The 20,220-nt window shown below is 50.0% G+C and overlaps 1 protein-coding gene, 2 non-coding genes and 1 pseudogene across 3 annotated transcripts; all 4 read left to right on the top strand.

Annotated features, from left to right (window-relative positions):
- On the top strand, positions 1–72 carry TRNAK-CUU (transfer RNA lysine (anticodon CUU)). Its single transcript has one exon. It is a non-coding gene; the product is annotated as a tRNA-Lys (tRNA).
- Positions 73–238: 166 nt separating this feature from the next.
- Positions 239–9,388, top strand: LOC144123960 (uncharacterized). The gene is made up of 3 exons (XM_077656664.1): positions 239–451; positions 917–1,207; positions 8,888–9,388. Exons 1-3 carry the CDS (start codon positions 239–241, stop codon positions 9,386–9,388), a joined length of 1,005 nt encoding a protein of 334 aa, XP_077512790.1.
- A 34-nt stretch (positions 9,389–9,422) lies between these two features.
- On the top strand, positions 9,423–18,889 carry LOC144123959 (uncharacterized; annotated as a pseudogene).
- Positions 14,834–14,905, top strand: TRNAM-CAU (transfer RNA methionine (anticodon CAU)). Its single transcript has one exon. It is a non-coding gene; the product is annotated as a tRNA-Met (tRNA).
- Positions 18,890–20,220: the final 1,331 nt, after the last annotated feature.

The following is a 20,220-nucleotide window of genomic DNA, read 5'->3' as shown; positions in this document are numbered from 1 at the left end:
AGCAGAGTGGCACAGTGGAAGCGTGCTGGGCCCTTAACCCAGAGGTCCGTGGATCGAAACCACGCTCTGCTATGGTTTTTGCCTTCTTTTTCTTCTATCTTTTTTTTCAACAGTAAGATTCAATCTGCACAACAATTTGCCGTCTAATATAGGCTACGTTACCGACCAGCGCAGTCAGCAGAGTGGCGCAGTGGAAGCATTCTGCTTCCGGCAGCCGAGCTGATCGGACCGCAGTATCATGGGCTCCAGAGGAGCGGCGACAGCGGCCTTCGACGGCCGCGGAAGCAGGATTGAAGACTGTGAAGATAAGGATTACCAGATCATTTTGCCGACACTGCCAACAGGACGTGTTATTTTCAACACGGCTTTTCTTCACGGAGACGTGCGAGCGAGGCCGTTTCGGGTCGAGGATTTCCGTAGCGCCCTGGCCGAGACCGGTACACTCCCCGACGTGATCGCCATGTGTGGGCAGTCACCCTGCGGAGCACGGAGGCAGCAAAGAAGTTGCATCACCCAGAGGTCTGTGGATCGAAACCACGCTCTGCTATAGTTCTATTTTTTTTTCTTGTATCTTTCTTTTCCAACAGAAATATTCAATCTGTACTACAATTTGCCTTCTAATATAGGCTACTTTGCTGCGCAGCGCAACCAGCATAGTGGCGCAGTGGAAGGGTATTCCACTTCCCGCCACGGACCGTGACGGACGTGAAATGACGAGCTCCGTTGGAGCGGCTTCAACGGCGATGCCCGGCCGCGGAAATAGGTCTTTTGCTTCTGCTTTGTCGTCAGCATCTGAGTACCAGGTCGTATTGCCGAGTCTGCCTACCGGGCGTTTGTTGTGAACACCGTATTTTTGCACGCTGATGCCAGGGTCCGCCCATACCGGGTGGAAGATTTTCGTGGTGCCCTCGCTCAGCTATCGCTCTTGCCGGAAGTTATCGCCCTTGGCGCGTATCGCATGAATCATGTCTGGGCGGTCACTTTCAAAGACGACGAAACGCTGAAGGAGATTGTCAGTGCCGGCGAGCTGAAAGTGAAAAGTGCCCGGTGTCTTGTGATCGACCCCGCTGACCAGGACGTACGAATGAAGCTGCACTGGCGGCTTCACAGTGTTCCGGACGAAGATGTAGGGCTTGCCTTGGCACCATTTGGAAAGGTGACGAACGTGTCGAGGGAGCGGTGGCGCGTACACGGGGTGTCAGACAAGCGCTTAACGACGAGCTCGTGACTTTGAGGTTGAACGCCGGCGTGAAGCTGGACGACCTGCCCCATCAAGTGAGCGTCGCTGGCGAGCTGGCGCTCGTTGTCGTCCCGGGCAGGGCTCCGCTCTGCCTCCGATGCCGGGGCACAGGACATATCCGTTGTGAGTGCCGGATCCCACGGTGCGGTCCCTGCCGTCGGTTCGGGCATGAGAAGGAGGTACGCTTCGAGGCGGAGGGTGCGGACGTGCGCCGCATGGGCTCCGCAGATTTTGACCCACCGAGACCGCAAAAGCTCATCAAGCCATCAACCGTTGGTTGGACCGAAGACCCCCGAGGGCAGGACCACGAGGATACCACTTTCGGACCGGTAGGCCAATTTTTCAGGTTTTTATCGCGTTCTGAAAGACGCCACGTAGCCACAGCGGAGAACGCACCGTTAGGCCTAGCACGGGGCCGGCGCCTGCCCAGCACCCGCAAACGTGGAAGTCAGCCCCACGGTAGCTACGGGAGCTAGCACAATACCCGCTATTGAAAATACTGATGTCGGACCCACCCCCAGCGAAATGGCCCACATTTCGCCAGAAGTTCATGAGGACATGGAGGCGGATCACCTCGATGTTTTCTCCGACTCCGAGGCATCGGGGACCGGCGAGCGCGGGGACACCAGCATGCAGGACGCTTCGGCCGGACTACACGAACAGCCAAAAAGTGAATTAGATTGGACCCTATACCAATCCCGACGGCAAAAACAGGCTCACAAGCGCGGTTTACGGCAAGCCGCCATTTTGAAAGACGGGGAGCCCCACTCGGGGCAGAACAATGGCAAGATGGCGCCGGCGGATGACGCAAGGCAGAGCAGCGCAGCCCCGCGGTGCAGCGACAGGTGGTGTGACGTCAGCCACGCCAGCTACAGGCGCGAATAACACAGGAGAAAGGGAAGCGGCGCGGCAGCCGCGGCGCTGGGCCCCGCCACTCCCGAGAGGCGATGCAAAGATTATCATCAGACCAAAAAAACGGCCTACCGGTCAGAACGCTTAAGGGGTACAGATTGGCCCAATCCATAGTACAAGCGTGCAAGAACTAGTGTAAGGATGAGGACTTCATTATAAGACTTAGGCCAGGCTCTAGCATCATCATAGCGAGCACTCCAAAAGAAGACGTCGCCAGAATGATCAGAGGAATAACCACCCTGAACGTGGAAGGCCATAACTACGCAGTAAACGCCTACGTAGCGGTACCAGAAGAGTTCAAGAGAGCGGTGGTCCACGGGATCGACGTCGGAACATCGGAAGAATTTCTTAAAGTGAAGCTACGACTGCGGTCCCAAGGAGTTACGATCCTCGGAGCCACGATGTTGGGAAGTCACAGACAGCCGTCATTACCTTCGACGGCCCCTACATCCCAAAACAAGTAATCTACTGCGGGGGCGAGCTGACGTGCTACCCGTACCATCCCACAAGGCAGGTCTGCTACGTATGCCATCAACAGGGACACAGGTCGGACATGTGCCCGACACCAAACTTCAAGACCTGCAGGCAATGCGGAGCACAGAATCCGCTGGAGGGACACACATGCCAACCAAAGTGCCTGAACTGCGGAGGCGGCCACGCCACCGGAGCCAGGAACTGCCAACAGCACCTTAAAACATCAAGAGAACTGCGAGGCCCGGCCTACAGAAACTACAACAGCAAATGGAAAGAACAGCCAAAGCAGCAGCACCACCCGAGATGGTTCAGCTCCGAACGAGACTCGAACCGCTCCAGGAGCCGATCTCGGAGCCGGATCCGGGGGCCGCGAGACCAGTCCGGGAGCCGCTCACGGAGCCGGTCGCGGAGTAGAACACGGTCCTTCCCGCCGCTGACCCCGGCCATCAAGAACGGGCAGCAGCAACAAAACAAGCAAGGGCAAACCCACCGGGGCGGAGGCACCAGGGTGAGCTGGGGAGCAGGCCCTCCCAGTTCCTTGTCTCCGCACTCGGGTAATAATAACAGTAACGACCAAAAGTATAACCCTAGCAAAAGGAAGACACAACTAGAGGAAAATAACAGGCAACTCAGGCAGCAATTAGAGGCCAGCCGCAAATTAATAGAAGAGCAAAGCAAAAATATTGAAGAGCTTGCGGGTCTGATTAGAGGCCAAGGGACATGTAGCCCTTCTCCTAAACCGCAACAGCAGCCGCATAGTCAGCCAGAAACATCAAAAGTAGGATGCCAAGACGACCTCGCCAAATTTATGGCAGAAGTAAGACAGAAGTTACAAATAATGGAACAGCGCGTAGAGATGATAGGGACAGAAGTCCGCAACCAGCGCAAGCAAAAACTATCGAAAGGCGTCAAGGACAAATTCAACGTCCGCCGCCCAATTCAGGAAACGAGCAACCTAGAAAATTAATCATGGCCGGCGCAACCAAACACAGCCAAAACAATGATATCTTAGAAATCTGGCAATGGAATTGCAGAGGGTATAAGAAGAAGTGGCCATTACAACAATATATAAACACGCATATAACACCACCCGACGTAGTAGCGCTACAAGAAACAAACATCACTCCGTCACTCCAGGGCTACACATGCTACGTAAACCCGGAGGGCAACAAAACAGCAACACTCATTGCCAAACACCTAGTCGCTATAGCACACGACAGCATAGCCGACACGGACGTGGAACACGTCATTACCGAAATTATTCCAAAGAAGAAAAGGCAGGGTAGCAGCACCTTCGTGGTCAACATCTACTGCTCCCCGAAGCAGAAAACTGCAAAATTCCAAGAACTCTTTCACGGTGTTAGCTGACTAGCGCGAGGAAACAAACTAGTTGTGGTGGGAGATTTGAATGCCAAGGACCCAAGCTGGGGGTACAAGGTATCTGACAAAAAGGGCAAACACATAAAGGAAGCGGCGGAGGTATTGGGATGTAAGCTAGTGACAGACCCCAGCACCCCCACCAGAACCGGGAACAGCGTCAGCATGGACACCTGCCCAGACTTAACCTACGTCAAAAGAACAGGACGGGCGACATGGGAAAACCTCTTTGAAATTTAGGGAGCGATCAATACATTATTCGCACGCAAATCACATCGGCAAAACTTCAACGCCGAATTGGAACCACGAAAATTACGGACTGGAACGCGTTCAGAGAGGCATGCAAAGAGAGCCAGCGCGAGAGCATAGACTCCATTGAGGCATGGAGGAGCATGCTCAAAGAGAAGCAACGCAAATACACCAAAGAAATAGACAGAACAGAGCAGACACCCGAGGTAGACTCCAGGCTCCTAATATTATGGGAAGCACGCAGAGGCCTAACCAAACGGTAGGAAGGACAGAGGTGCAATAGAAAACTCAAAATCAAAATAGCAGAAATAACAAAGAAAGCGGAGGCCTACGCGGAACAGTTGGCTAGAACAAATTGGCAGCAGTTCAGCAATTCCCTTAGCGGAACACTGAGTACAGCCAAAACATGGCACATACTGAAAGCTCTCCTGGACCCAACGAAAACGAAAAGCGAAAACAACAAGGCCACACATAGACTGGTCCATCAGTTCCAGGGACCGGACTCGGAGCTCATAAAACAAGTCAAGTATAAACGTTTCGGAGACGACAACCCAGCAGCCTACACGGGCAATTACCAAGGACAAGAAAATCTTGAGTTAGACAGGCCAATAACATGAGAGGAAGTCTACGCGGCCATAAGAAGCTCGACCAGAAACACGGCTGCGGGAGCAGACAAAATCAATAACTCAATCATCCGCAACCTAAGCGATGGGATGGTCGAAGAATTAACAGAATACCTAAATAAGCTATGGGACAATGAGACTGTCCCGGATGACTGGAAACACGCGGAGATAGTAATGATCCCAAAACCAGAGAAAAAGTTGCAGGTCGAAAATCTCAGACCGATATCCCTTACATCGTGCCTTGGCAAACTATATGAAAGGATAATAACCAGACGCCTACAAGACCATATGGAAGACAACGAGCTATACCCACATAGCATGTTTGGCTTTAGAAGCAAGTTATCAACGCAAGACGTACTACTCCAAATTAGAGACGAAGTTTTAGCCGACGTCCCGAGACGAGGAGAGCACGTAATCATGGCGCTAGACATTAAAGGGGCGTTCGACAACGTCAGCCATAAGGCAATACTAACAGGCCTCAGCAACTTGGATTGCGGCAAGAAAATATACGGGTATGTCAAGGCATTTCTAACAAACCGCACAGCAACGATAGGACTGGGTGAAATTCGCTCCGAGCGTTTCCACACGCCCAATAAAGGAACGCCGCAGGGATCAGTAATATCCCCAATCCTCTTCAACATCTCGATGATTGGCTTAGCAAAACAGTTGGAAAATGTAGAAGGCGTACGGCACGCAATATATGCCGACGACATCACAGTGTGGGTCACGAAGGGCTCGCTCGGTGAGAAAGAGGGAAAGTTACAGGAAGCAGCCACATGCGTAGAGAACTATGTCAGAGATAGAGACCTTGCCTGCTCAACAGAAAAATCAGAGCTCTTAAGAGTCTGGAGAAGCAGACAAAATCACACAGTACCGGAGGAGGAGGAACTCAGGATAAACGTCTATGTAGAAGGACAACCGATTCCGGAAAAAAACGATCATTAGAATACTGGGAATGTGGATCCAATCGAACCAAAGATGCACACACACCCTAAAATTAATTAAAGCCTCGGCGACGCAAGTGGCGCGCATGATAACCAGGGTCTCCAGAAGGAGGCCCGGCCTGCGGGAAAATGACACTTTAACACTCGTCAGAAGCCTCGTAGTAAGCAGAATAATATAGAGCCTCGCATATTACAACTGCACTAAGGGAGAAATACTTCAGGCAGACACAATAATAAGGAAAGCATATAAGTTAGCGCTCCACCTACCGCAAGCAACCTTAACGGAGAAACTCCTAGCCCTGGGTTTGCATAACACCTTTGAAGAGCTGAGAGAAGCCCAACTTGCGGCGCAGCTACAAAGGCTAAAACAAACCAAAGCTGGGATAGCGCTCCTAAATAGGTGTGGCTACGAAGGTGCGCTGCAAGAAACAAGAACAGAGCGGATACCTGACGAATATCGCAACACACTCAGGATAGCCCCGATACCGAAAAACATGGATCCAAACCTGCATAAAGGACGCAGGGAAGCTAGGGCAAAATACGTTCAACAAATCCTAGCCGAAAAAGAAAACACACTGTACACAGACGCGGCTGCGTACCCGAGAGATTCTCGAGAAATCAGAAAAAGAATGGAAGCGACGGCAATAAACTCTGCACACAGGGAAATAGCCAGCGCATCATTCAAGGACTGTGCGGCCGAGGAAGCCGAAGAGGCTGCCATCGCCCTGGCGGCGGTGGAGGGCTACCGTATCCGAAGGTCTCTAACAATATTAGCAGACTCGCAAGCAGCATGCCGAAATTACGTGAATGGCAAAATAGGACGGAAAGCTCTACATATCCTTAAATCGGCCAAAATGCCGCAAACCGAGGAACAACAACTGCAACACGTAATCATGTGGTTACCAGGACACACCGGGATCGCCGGGAACGTAGAGGCAGATAGGATTGCTCGAGAGCACACAAACCGAGCCTCCACTCAAACTGACCTCGACAACCCAGCAGCAGACCCGGTACCCCTCAAATACTCAGGCATTTTAAACTATCACAGGGGAACGCGACTCAAATATCCGCCTCCCCATAACAGCCTACACCAACAAGATGCAGTAGGCTGGAGGCTGCTGCAAACGGGGACTTTCCCCAATCTAAATACCGTAAGTAAAATCTACCCCACGCAATACAGCAGCAAATGTCCGTGGTGTGGAGAAAAACCCACGTTAATGCACATAACATGGGTGTGTCAGAAAAACAAGGATCTAGCTGCGATAAAAAAAACCCGAGTGCGGAACAGTGGGAGGGGATGCTTTCCAGTGAGGACCCGGCCGTCCAGCGCGGATTGGTGCGGAGAGCCTACCTGGCGGCATACCTCAGTGGAGCCCTGGTCCAGGGGCCCCAACCCTGTTAAGACGGGCTGCAATAACTCATCGGAAGATGAAGAAGACAGCCCGCGACCGCTAATAACACATTTTAATATCAAATATGAATAAAGTTTTACCTCCTCCTCCTCCTCGGGCATGAGGAAGAGCAGTGCGCTCGTACTTACGCCAACATCACCGGGCGGGTGAGCAGCGAGGACAGCTCGGAGCGGCGCAAGAATCCACGTTGACGCCTCCCCAGGCGGATCAACCAGAGGAGCCACCCAATGTCGCCGCAACGTCCGGACAGCTGGTTGTAGCTCCCGTAGATCTTACACCAATCTTTGGCGCGCCGAGGGGTGCGACAGACACCTGTGGGCTCTTCGGAGAACGTCACCCAACCTTCGGTAGAACCCATGGACGTTCTGTCAGCCGCAACCAACTGTGCGGCCGGAAAACGTTCGCACGCTGAAGCCGGCTGCAGTACTCCTCAACTGGACGCCAGCGGTAGCGACGAGCGTCCGACCAAAGCGCCAGGCATGAGGCGTTCGACCTTAAAGCCGCGGCCAAACGTGCCGGTTGACTCACGGCAGGCGGGTAAACCGCCTCCATAGACTTTTTTTTTTCTGTCGCTGAGCTTGCTTTGGGGTGTGGGGGGGGGGGGGGGGGGGGGGTTTGATATGTGTAATACGAAGGTAGATACCATAGAATAAGGCACCCTTTGTTTTCGAAATGGCAGCTAACCTACGCGAAGTGCTACGTGCAGCCACCTTAAACGTTAGAGGCCTCGGAACGAGAAGGCGACAGTGCCAGCTCAGTCGGCTTCTTCTTGAAAACGACCTTTACGTAACTGCAATCCAGGAAACAAAAATTGAAAGCTAAGAAGCGACTGACCGATTGGTGTCTACCTTTCGTGCGCACTTTGATGTGTGCCAGTGTCATTCTGCCGGTGCCTCATGTGGTTGCATTGTCTTTATTAGAAACAGCAATGGCATAACTACGCAGTCGCTCTTTTCGTGTGAAAGTGGTCGTCTCCTAGTCGCCGATTTTTTGTACTGTGACCTGCCTTTTAGAGTGATTTGTGTGTATGCACTAAATGTAGAAATGGAACGCAAATTGTTTTTTGAGCGAATTGAGTCGTTCTTAAAATGCGATAAGATTGTAATGTTCTTAGGAGATATGAACTGTGTTGGTCACGCAGTCGACCGGGCCAAGCATTCGGCCGTACGTGATAAGAGTGCCGAATTCTTGAATGCCCTGACCAGTGATTATTTTTAGAGGATGTAGGAAGTGTTTGTATGACTGGCACGCATCCGCAGTACACGCACTTTCAGGGAGATAGCCATGCTCGACTGGACCGGACATATGTGCCGACAGACTTTGTTCCTTTGTGCACTTCGTACGAAGTCAAACCGGTGCCATTTAGCGACCATTGCCTAGTGGTTGCAAACTTTGGCAGTAATCGTTTTAAAAAGCGCTTTAATTGGGCTTTATGGAAACTCAATATAAAGTTATTGGAGCAAGATGGCTTTGTCACTGGAGTAGGAAAAGAGCTAGAAAAGCTGCTCATGGAGCAACCGGCAAGTTACGCTGTTCAGTGGGAAGAATTTAAGCAGTTTGTCAAAATGAGGGCAATTGAAACAAGCAGCGTTATAAGGTTTGAAGAAAAACAAAAAGAAACCCAGCTCCGTAGAGCAGCTTGCGCTTCAACTACGTGCTTCAACTACGAGGCTGGTGACCATTAAGTTAAACGCCGGCGTGAAGCTGGACGACCTTCCCCACCAGGTGAGCGTAGCCGGAGAGCTGGCGCTTGTGGTCGTGTCAAGCAGGCCTCCCCTTTGCCTGCGCTGTAGCGGCACAGGGCATGTTCGGCGAGATTGTCGGATTCCACGGTGCGGAGCTTGCCGTCGCATCGGCCATGAGGAGGGCCAGTGCGCTCGGACGTACGCCAGCGTCGCAGGGCCCGTGAACAGTGAGGACAAGTCTTCACTTCTCATGGATGAGGCTGATGCAGAGGATGCATCGAAAGAAGCGAGTGTTCCAGTAGCGCAGGCGTCTACGTCTACTGTTCCTCAAGCCGAACTATTAGTGGCACTTCCCAGCAATGGAGCAACGCTTGGACAGCAGGCGGGACCTACAGCACAAGCGGACGTTGCGCCAAAAGATGAGGCTGCAGCGCGAGAGGAATCTACAGTGAGTGACCCATCCTGGTGCTGAGCCCAAGGACGTTCCCCCGGCAGCAACCAGCCTTATGGCCGGAAAGCGTTCACATGAGGACGGCGGAGGCATTGAGGTGCAGCAGGACCTCAAAGATAGAGACGAGCCTCCTAAAACGCCAGGTATGAGGCGAGCGAGCTTTAAACCGCGGCCGAACATTCCGGTCGACTCACGGCAGGCGGGGAAACCGCCTCCGTAGCCTTGTCCTGTTAAGCCCGCTTTAGGGTTTGTGGGGTTGCGGTGCTTGGTGTGAGGGTAGGCACTATAGGATATTGTCCCTTTTCTTTCCCAATGGCGATTCATTTTCCAGAAGCACTTCGTGTAGCGGCTTTAAACGTGCGAGGCCTCGGAGCAAGAAGGCGACAGTGTCAGCTTAGTCGCCTTTTCTTAGCAAATGAGCTACACGTAATAACCATTCAAGAATCGAAAATTGAGAGCCAAGAAGCGACAGATCGTACGGTGGCCGCTTTCCGTCTGCATTTTGATGTTTGCGTGTGCCACTCTGTAGGCGCCTCAAGTGGCTGTGCCTTTTTCATACGAAATAATGTCGGAATAACGATGCAGTCAGTTTTTTCTTGTCAAAGCGGCCGCTTCCTGGTTGTTGACTTTCTGCATCTTGGCCTAAACATTCGAGTTATCTGTGCATATGCTCCGAATGTAGAGTCTGAGAGAAAAGAGTTGTTTGAACGTTTCCAGATGTACTTAGATTGTGAAAAAGTGCTAGTGTTGTTAGGTGATTTCAACTGTGCGTCATGCGGTAGATCGTGTAAAATGTTTGCCAGTGTGAGACAAAAGTGCGGAAATCTTGAACGCACTAGTTCACGATTACCACATGGAAGATATTAGTAGTGTTTTCACAAGTCGTGCTCGTCTTCAATATACCCATTTCCAACGCAGTAGCCATGCACGATTAGATAGGCTGTATGTGTCACTTGAGCTTGTGCCACAATGTACAACGTACGAGGTTAAGCCAGTGTCTTTCAGTGATCACTGCCTCGTGATTTCAGCCTTTCGTAAAAAGGAAAAAAAAACACTAACTGGGACCTTTGGAAATTCGATGCAAAATTGTTGAAAGATGAGGGCTTTGTTAAATATGTAGAAGAGCAGCTAAAGCAGGTACTCTTAACGCGGTCGATAAACGTTGGGGTTGAATGGGAGGAATTTAAACAGGTAGTTAAAATGAAAGCCGCCGAAAGAAGCAGCGCACTGCGGCATGAAGAGAAACGAAGGGAAACGCAGCTTCGAGACCAACTTGAATCACTTACAGGTATAGAATGCGTCCAACCTGGTACGTGCCGTGAAAAATTGAGAGACATCAAAACTCACTTAGAACGACTGGATGCAGACAGGTACAGTGCGGCAGTTATTCGTTCTCGGTCCGAGAAGTTGTGGGCCCAAGAAACACCAACAAAGAGAGCGTTATCGGACGAGAAACGGCACGCGCGTCACAAGGAAATACGGGAAATAAAACGGGAACGACATTTCGGCTAACAGCACAGTTATCAAACGCGTCATTGTCGATCATTTCAAAGAACTTCTTGGCCATTCGCGCAGTGTTGTAGGTGGTTTCCAAGTGCAATTTCTGCCGTTAATGCCAAAGCTCGATGACGAAGTTAAAACGCGCCTGAAACAACCGATTTCCGTGAAAGAAATAGAGGGCGCAATAGAGAGAACACACTGAATGAAATTTATTTGGCGCTGACAGCCTTATAAAGATCACGTAAGGTACAGGTATAACCTACAACAATGATTATCTTGTCAGTCCTGATGTGTTACAGGAGGAGATAAAAAACAATAAAAACCACCAATCAGTGAGCAAGTTTCACACTATCGCCCACTCCTTGAATCTAAGAAACCTATGTCTTTCCTTGATAATACCACCGAAGGATCACTGATACAATTTTCGATATCACTGATACAACCGCTGATACAAGTGCTCGTGTTGTGTCCCCTCAATTGTGTGCGCTATGGATTCTCATGCTGTGCTATTGTTTTGGGTTTTTTTCTTCAATTTTTTTTTTCAACAGCAAGATTCAATCTGTACTACAATTTGCCTTCAAACATTGGCTACGTTGCTGTGCAGCGCAAGGAGCAGAGTGGCGCTGTCGTCAGTCATGCAGTGGGGACATCTGCTGGTTGCGTGCTCTTTGTAAAGAAGATCCGGGGCTAGAGGTGCAAGCATATTTTTCGTGTGTGTCTGGCCGGTGTATTGTCCTTGACTTTTCCCTGAATAGCATTGAGTGGCGCATTGTTGTCGTGTATGCACCGAATGGGGTAGAGGAAAGAGTTGCTTTTTTCCAAAGCCTCCTAGAGCGCGTTTGCACGGAGAGGCAGCTCATCGTCTTAGGTGACTTCAATTGTGTCCTAAATGCTCGCGATAAGTCTAGCATCCGGGGGTTTCGAGACAGGAGCACTGAAGTGTTGATCAGAATTATTGATAACGGAAACCTCGAAGATGTGGCTGAATGTCTTGAGGGTGCGCGGGCAGTGAAGTTCACCCATTTTCAGGGCTCAAGCCATGCACGGCTGGACCGCATTTATACATCAGTTGACCTTGCCCTGTATGCAGCCAGTACGAAGTTGTGGGAGTGTCCTTCTCAAACCACTGTTTAGTTTAGTGCTGCCTCGGAAGTGTCAAGCGAAGCAAGGCATTTTCATGGGAAATGTGGAAGCTAAACAACACGCTTCTTCGCGACGATGTCTACTACCGAGCAGTAAAGGATGAAATAGGAAAAATAAACCCGTGCAAGACCCTGAAGATATGGCAACAGTGGGAGTTAAGCAAAGAATCTTTAAAAATCAAAGCAATAGAAAGGGCCACTTGTATCAAGTATAAGGAAAAACAAGACGAAGCTGAGTTAAAGGCACTACTGCAAACGTTGCTGAAGCGGGAATGCAAGGCGCCTGGGAAATGGATTGAAGATGTCAGGAAAACCAAGCAAAAGATAGAACTCATGGAAGAACGGCGTTATCGCGGAGCACTGGTGAGGGCGAGGGCGGAAGACGCAGCTGCTGGCGAAGCGCCATCAAAACGTGCTCTCGGTTTAGAAAAAGCCCACGCTGAAAGTAATCACATCGATAAAATAGAATGGGGGGGGGGGGGGGGAGTATCTTATCGGCAGACAATGACCACATCGAAGCAGCCTTTACACAATTCTACCAGAGGCTTTTTTCGTGGCATCCGGCAGACGCAGTTGCATTTAAGCATCAGTTTCTTGGTGCAATGCCACGGCTGGACGAAGAAAGGAAAAAGAAAATGGAACTAGAAATAACTGAAAACGATGTAGGGCATGCGATAGATGAATTAAACCTAGGGAAATCACCAGGACCAGATGGATTCAGTGCGGCATTTTATAAAGAATTTAAGCATGAAATTGCCCCGGTGCTATGTACAATGTTTAACGAAGCCTATGGAATAAACTTTTTGCCTCCGTCTTTTGGGACTTCCCATAGGGTACTCATACCGAAAACTGATGATATAGAGAAACTAAAATCTGTTACCGCATATCGACCGATAGCACTCACTGATGTGGACTACAAAATTTTTATGAAGGTATTGGCGCGAAGACTACAGACAGTGATAATGGATATTGTTGGACCCCACCAGACATGTGGAATAAAAGGGCGATCGATTTTTTCCAACATTCACAAAGCACGCAGTGTACTTGAAACCTGCGATGCAATTAATGGGCGGGTGGCCATGCTTCAGATTGATCTCGAAAAAGCTTTTGATTGTGTTTCTCATGAAATCTTGTTTTCCGTTTTAGACCATGTGAATGTCGGTTCAGTTATCCGCGAGGGTGTAGCCCTGGCGTATCGAAACTACACGACAAGATTGATTGTTAACAAGTGCCTGGGGGCCCCCATTAGCGTGCAGCGTTCGGTGCGTCAGGGCTGCCCCCTCAGCCCTCTCTTATTTTGTATTTACATCGAAACACTGTGTAGGAAAATAATAGAAGACAATAGTATTAATGGCTTTAGGTTGCAAGCTGCTGAAGTTAAGCTGCTGGCGTATGCTGACGACGTTGCTGTATTCACCGTTGATCAGGGGAGCATAAGCGAAGCTGTCGGGTGTGTACGCGAGTTCAGCGAAGTCACCAGTAGCGGGGTTAATTGGTCCAAATGCCTCGGACTCTGGCATGGATGGTGGCCATCCCACCCGGACCATTTTGCCAACGTACCGTGGGCGACGACACCGGGCAAGTATTTGGGCGTTCCGCTCGATGCTTATCGCGAAAGCGAGGAGTATTGGAAACAGCAAACGAAAGAAGCACGTGACAGAGCTGGAAAATGGAAAGGCACCAATCTCTCCATTTTCGCCAGAGCTACAGTCTGCAACCTTTTTTTATTAGCAAGCTCTGGTATGTGATGCAGGTTTTGCATTGCTCTCGGGTGAACATTCAGAAGTTACACCGGATTTTTGCCGTCTTTATATGGGCTTCCGAATGGGAACGTTGCAGCCGAACGAACCAGTTCCGGCGGGTAAAATACGGGGGGTTGGGGCTAGGGCACCTCTTTTTAAGGCAGCTGGTGAACCGTTTTTTGTTTTTTCGCGACGTCTCAGACCCGTTCTTGCGCACCGTGTGCCAGGTGAGGCTGCGGCGATTGCTGCCCGAGTTTGTTGTTACCACAGAAGAACTCTCGGGTGGAATTTTTGGTTACTACAAAGAGATTGTAGCAAGTGTTAGGTTTCTTTCAGCGCGTTTTTCTAGCGATTATTTGTATAAAACTAAAAGAAAGAAGTTGTACCATGATCTTTGTGATATTGTTTTCCCAGAGCCTATGTACAGAGCCTTGTACAGTGGAGGTCCTGGAGCTGATGTTTTAAAAGGGTAAAGAAAATGCAGGTGCCACCAGGAGTAAAGACCTTCTTTTTTAAATTACACACCGGGACACTCCCAGTTAAAAAGTTTTTGGAAGGAAAGGATTTCTTTTTACCGTGGGGATCGAACTGCTTAATTTGTAAACAGCCCGAAACAATAGACCATGTTTTTTTGCATTGCTGGGAAGGGGTTTATTTTTGGGATGTGTTACAAAGGACAATAAAGAAAGAGCTACCACTTGACGCGCAGGGAATTCGTTATTTAAGCACAGACAATGAGGATGGGGTACCATTTGATCTCATAATGCTCTTGGGCCTCCACTGTATATGGCGCTCCAGAATGGCAGGCTATTATTGTGACAAAGACGCACGACCTGCCCGAATTTATTTTCGGGAAAGAATGGACTGCTTTCTGGCCATCCAGAAAGCAGCTGCGGAGCCTCCCGAGTGGCTCTCGAGGCTAGAGCCGCTCTGTATGCTTCGTGAATTTTAGAATGACGAAGCCAGACTCATGCTGGCTGACCACGACAGTGTCTTATGTACATAGTGTTTTGTGTGTTTTTTGTTGAATGTTTTTTTTGGTTAAAACTTATGAACCAAAGCCAGGCAATAAAGAAAAAAAAAGCAGAGTGGCGCAGTGGAAGCGTGCTGGGCCCATAACCCAGAGGTCCGTGGATCGAAACCACGCTCTGCTATTGTTTTTTTTTCCTTCTATCCTTTTTTTTCAACAGTAGTGTTCAATCTGTACTAAAATTTGCCTTCAAATATAGGCTACGTTGCTATGCAGCGCTATCAGCAGAGTGGCGCAGTGGCTTGGGTTGTCCCCTCAGCCCTCTTTTGTTCTGTATTTGTATTGAAGATTTGTGCTTATGCATTCTACAAAACCAAGACATTGATGGCTTTCTACTGGGGGCGACTGAAATTAAACGATTGGCCTACGCAAATGATATCGCGGTTGTTTCTGTATACGAGGAAAGTAAGGAGGGGACAGTTAATGCTGTGAAGCATTTTAGTGATGACACAGGAAGTCAAGTCAACTGGCGTAAATGCCTGGGGTTTTGGCATGGAGAATGGCAGTCAACCCCCGACACCTTTGCTAACATGTCATGGTCTACAACGCCTGTCAAATACTTGGGAGTGCCTTTAGAGTTTTATAAGGACGCCGAGGTATACTGGACACAGCAGATTCAAGAAATCCGCGAAAATCGGAGAAATAGAAAAACGCGCCCTTGTCAATATTTGCAAGAGCAACAGTTTGTAACCTTTTTTTTAATAAGCAAGTTATGGTACATAATGCAAGCGTTGCATTGGTCCCGTGTTAATGTGCAAAAATTGCGCCGAAATTTTGCCGTGTTTATTTGGGCCTCCAGCTGGGAGAGGTGTAGTAGGACAAATTTGTTCAGGTATGTGAAGGATGGTGGGCTTGGGTTGGGCCATTTATTTGTGCACCAGACCGGTAAACGTTTTTTTAGGGATGTAGAGACCCATTCCTGCGAACTGTTTGCCAGCAAAGGCTCAGTCGAGCATTGACTAATGTTGTAGTTCATACCCGATGTATGCCTTGCCGTATTTTTGGATTCTATAGAGAGGTTGTGCTCAGTGTGAAATTCCTCAGCGTACGTTTTTCAATGGAGCATTTGAGTACGGTTGATAAGAAAACATTATACAGGAATCTCTGTGATATAGTGTTCCCTGTGCCCTTGTGCAGGGCCTTATACTCTGGAGGCAGAGGAAGTGACGTATTGAAACGTGTAAAGAAAATGCAAGTTTCAGCAGTAGCAAAATCATTTTTCTTCATGTTACATACCGGTACTTTGACGGTAAAATGATTTCTGGAGGAAAAGGGCATGTTCCTTCCGTGGGGTGCCCACTGTTTCATTTGCAAACAGCCGGTGACAGTAGATCATGTGTTTCTTCATTGCTGGGAAGGGGTGTATTTGTGGGATGTGCTGCAAAGAACAATTAAAAAAGAGTTGCCACTTGACCCTCATGGAATAATACCCCTGTCACACGGAACTTCTTCTCGGCCTTTGCCGTAAAGTTGTCTTATTGCACTAAAGGAGAAAGACCGAAAAGGAGCAGCGACGCTGCTACACGGCAAATCCAAAGGAGCTAGAACGCGGCCTCCGTGAATGCCAAAAGTCACCGCTGTGTGTGCAGCGGCGCTACTAAGATTATGAAATTAAAGCAGATGGTAGCACTTCAGCTGAGTGCTTTCGTTTATGTTGGAAAAAGTAGCTATCACGATAACAAACGAGCGTTCTGACGGTGAGAAACGGATATTTTGAAACAAAGTTTCTTTTTTTTTCATCGTTCTAGGTTCGACCACGGTAGGTGCACTTTTCCGTTCGGCTCCTCGTCGTGTTCGAAAAGCGTGCTTTGTTGCTTGTGTCTTTGTGCACACAAGCAAACTCAAAACACGCACACAACAAAGAGCAAACGAAGAAAAAACAGCAAAGCGAGATGCGCAAGCACGTGTGTGTCGATGCGGCTGCTGAAAATCGTTCAAGTCCTTTCTTAGCAGTGTGGATATCTTTAGTCGTAGCCTACTCTACGGTTAAGTGCACTGTAACGCAAAATTAACCATTAAATAAGATAAATTAGATATTTTTTTTACGGTTTCAAAACTAAAAATTGCGTCATTTTTTTATTCTTTGAGCTCGCTAGCTGGCGCTGCCGTCTGGGTTGCTCCTTTAAGCAACTTTAAGGCCGCTGACGGCCGCCTTTATTGCTACGGACCTTTATCGCGAAGGTCTCGACGCTTTGCCGTGTAGATGCGCGTCACGCGCCTTTGGGGCAAAATACCTTAATTTCTAAGGCCTTACAAGCACCCGTGTGACAGGGGTATAACATACCAACAGACAACCAGGATGATGTCTCATTAGATCAGGTGATGTTGTGGTGCCCCCACAGTATATGGCGCTCTCGAATGGCAGGTTATCACTGCGATTCGAATGCAAGACCGGCACGCATGTATTTCCGCGAAAGCGTACAGATATGGCTGGAGACGTTCAAATTGCAACCATGTGTTCCCCAGTGGCTGTCAAGGCTGGAGCTCTCGACGGTACTCAAGGAATTTTAGCATGACAATGCCTGCCCCTCGTGGGTTTTAGGCTGTTTCAACGCTGTGTATATATGTTCGCGTGTGTTCCTGTTGTGATTATGTCAAAGACAGGCAATAAAGAAAAAAAAAGCAGAGTGGCGCTTTGGAAGCGTGCTGGGCCCATAACCCAGAGGTCCGTGGATCGAAACCACGTTCTGTTATTGTTTTAGTTTTTTCTTCTATCTTTTTTTTCAACAGTAAGATTCAATCTGTACTACAGTTTGCCTTCTAATATAGGCTACGTTGCTGTGAAGTGCAATAAGCAGAGTGGCGCATCATTCTACTTCCGGCCACCGAGCGTGACGGACGCAGGATCATGAGCTCCGGCGGAGCGGCGATAGCGGCCCTTGCTGGCCGCGGAAACAGGCTTGTTGCCGACGCAGATAAGGACTACGAGATTGTTTTGCCTACTCTGCCAACTGGACGTGTTGTGTTTAACGCGGTGTATCTGCACGGTGACGTGCGAGCGAGGCCCTACAGGGTGGAAGATTTTCGGGACCCCCTCACTAACGCTGGTGCGCTCCCCGACGTCGTGGCGTTGGGGGCGTATTAGATTAATCATGTGTGGGCGGTGACGCTCAGCAGTAATGAAGCCACGAAAAAGCTTGCTGCATTGAAGGAGCTACAAGTGAAAGGACGCCGGTGCATCATTTTCGACCAGGAGGATCAGCAGGTTAAGCTGCGCCTGCATTGGATGCTGCACGGTGTGGCTGACGAAGACATCAGGACTGCTTTCGCGGCGTTCGGAAACGTGACGGAGGTTGCGCGGGAGCGTTGGCGCGTCCAAGGGATGAAGGAGAAAGGCTCAACCACCAGGACCGTGCTACTCAAGTTGAAGCCTGGAATGAAGGTGGATGATTTGCCACACCAGTTGCGAGTAGCCGGTGAGCTGGCCCTCGTGGTTGTGCCCGGGCGACCGATGCAGTGCTTGCGTTGTCACGGCACGGGCCACGTTCGCCGAGACTGCAAGGTGCCCAGGTGTTCCCAGTGCAGGCGCTATGGACACGCGGACGCGGACTGCGTCCGTACCTACGCGTCGGCTACCGGTCTCGGAAAGGCAAACGACACCACGGAACTCATGAACGTCGCCGAGGCGGAGGAAGCAGCGACTGGCACGGACGAGGCGGGCAAGTCGGCTTCGACGCTTGCCACGTGTGTGAGCTCCGGGGATAGCAGCAAGGCGGCCGACGAACCAGCGAGCCAACCGCCGACGGTAGACTGCCCCCGCTTTGCTAACGAGACGTCAGGGAACGGGGCCTGCCCAAAAGAGCCCGAGGACGTCGAGGCAAAAGAGCCGAGCGAGGACATCCACGAGAAGAGCGGCGCCCGTGCAACTAGCGTCACGCCCCCCGTCACCACACCGGCGAAGCGTCCCCACGACCAGACCAGCCCCGAAGAGGACAAGGTGGTAGCGCCCGGCGTCGAGGAACCCCCTGCAAAGACGGCTCTATCCCGGCGTCCGAAGTTACGGCCGCGCCCGAACCTTTCGGATGACAAGCAGGCCGGCGGCAAGGCACTCCTCGAGCAGGCCGATGTTCTTCCGCCGGATGATACCGGCGGCAACAGTGGCGTCTAGCCGCGCGCTAGACGTGGGAGGTAAGCGCCATGCTGTTGGGTCCTTCCTATTGAGTTAAAATGGCTCCCGCCTCTGCCTTTAAAGTCGCTACGCTGAATGTACGAGGCCTGGCGACTAGGAAAAAACAAGGTCAGGTGTATCGACTTATTACGGAGCGCGAGATAGATGTATTGGCCGTGCAAGAGACGAAATTGGACGGCAACGAAGGAACCGACAGCATGGTGCAACGTTTCACGACTAGATTTTTTGCTGTCGTCAGTCATGCAGTGGGGTCATCTGCTGGTTGCGTGCTCTTTGTAAAGAAGATCCCGGGGCTAGAGGTGCAAGCATATTTTTCGTGTGTGGCTGGCCGGTGTATTGTCCTTGACTTTTCCCTGAATAGCATTGAGTGGCTCATTGTTTTCGTGTATGCACCGAATGGGGTAGAGGAAAGAGTTGCTTTTTTTCAGAGCCTCCTAGAGCGCGTTTGCACGGAGAGGCAGCTCATCGTCTTAGGTGATTTCAATTGTGTCCTAAATGCTCGCGATAAGTCAAGCATCCGGGGGTTTCGAGACAGGAGCACTGAAGTGTTGATCAGAATTATTGATAACGGAAAACTCGAAGATGTGGCTGAATGTCTTGAGGGTGCGCGGGCAGTGAAGTTCACCCATTTTCAGGGCTCAAGCCATGCACGGCTGGACCGCATTTATACATCAGTTGACCTTGCCCCTGTATGCAGCCAGTACGAAGTTGTGGGAGTGTCCTTCTCAGACCACTCTTTAGTTGAGTGCTGCCTCGGAAGTGTCAAGCGAAGCAAGGCATTTTCATGGGAAATGTGGAAGCTAAACAACACGCTTCTTCGCGACGATGTCTACTACCGAGCAGTAAAGGATGAAATAGGAATAATAAACCCGTGCAAGACCCTGAAGATATGGCAACAGTGGGAGTTAAGCAAAGAATCTTTAAAAATCAAAGCAATAGAAAAGAGCCACTTGTATCCGGTATAAGGAAAAACAAGACGAAGCTGAGTTAAAGGCACTACTGCAAACGTTGCTGAAGCAGGAATGCAAAGCGCCTGGGAAATGGATTCAAGATGTCAGGAAAATCAAGCAAAAGATAGAACTCATGGAAGAACGGCGTTATCGCGGAGCACTGATGAGGGCGAGGGCGGAAGACACAGCTGCTGGCGAAGCGCCATCAAAACGTGCTCTCGGGTTAGAAAAAGCCCACGCTGAAAGTAATCACATCGATAAAATAGAATAAGGGGGTATCTTATCGGCAGACAATGACCACATCGAAGCAGCCTTTACATAATTCTACCAGAGGCTTTTTTCGTGGCATCCGGCAGACGC

This window comes from Amblyomma americanum, chromosome 3 (assembly GCF_052857255.1).
Source record: "Amblyomma americanum isolate KBUSLIRL-KWMA chromosome 3, ASM5285725v1, whole genome shotgun sequence".
Lineage (NCBI taxonomy): Eukaryota > Metazoa > Arthropoda > Arachnida > Ixodida > Ixodidae > Amblyomma > Amblyomma americanum.
This window is presented reverse-complemented; position numbering and strand designations above follow the sequence as displayed.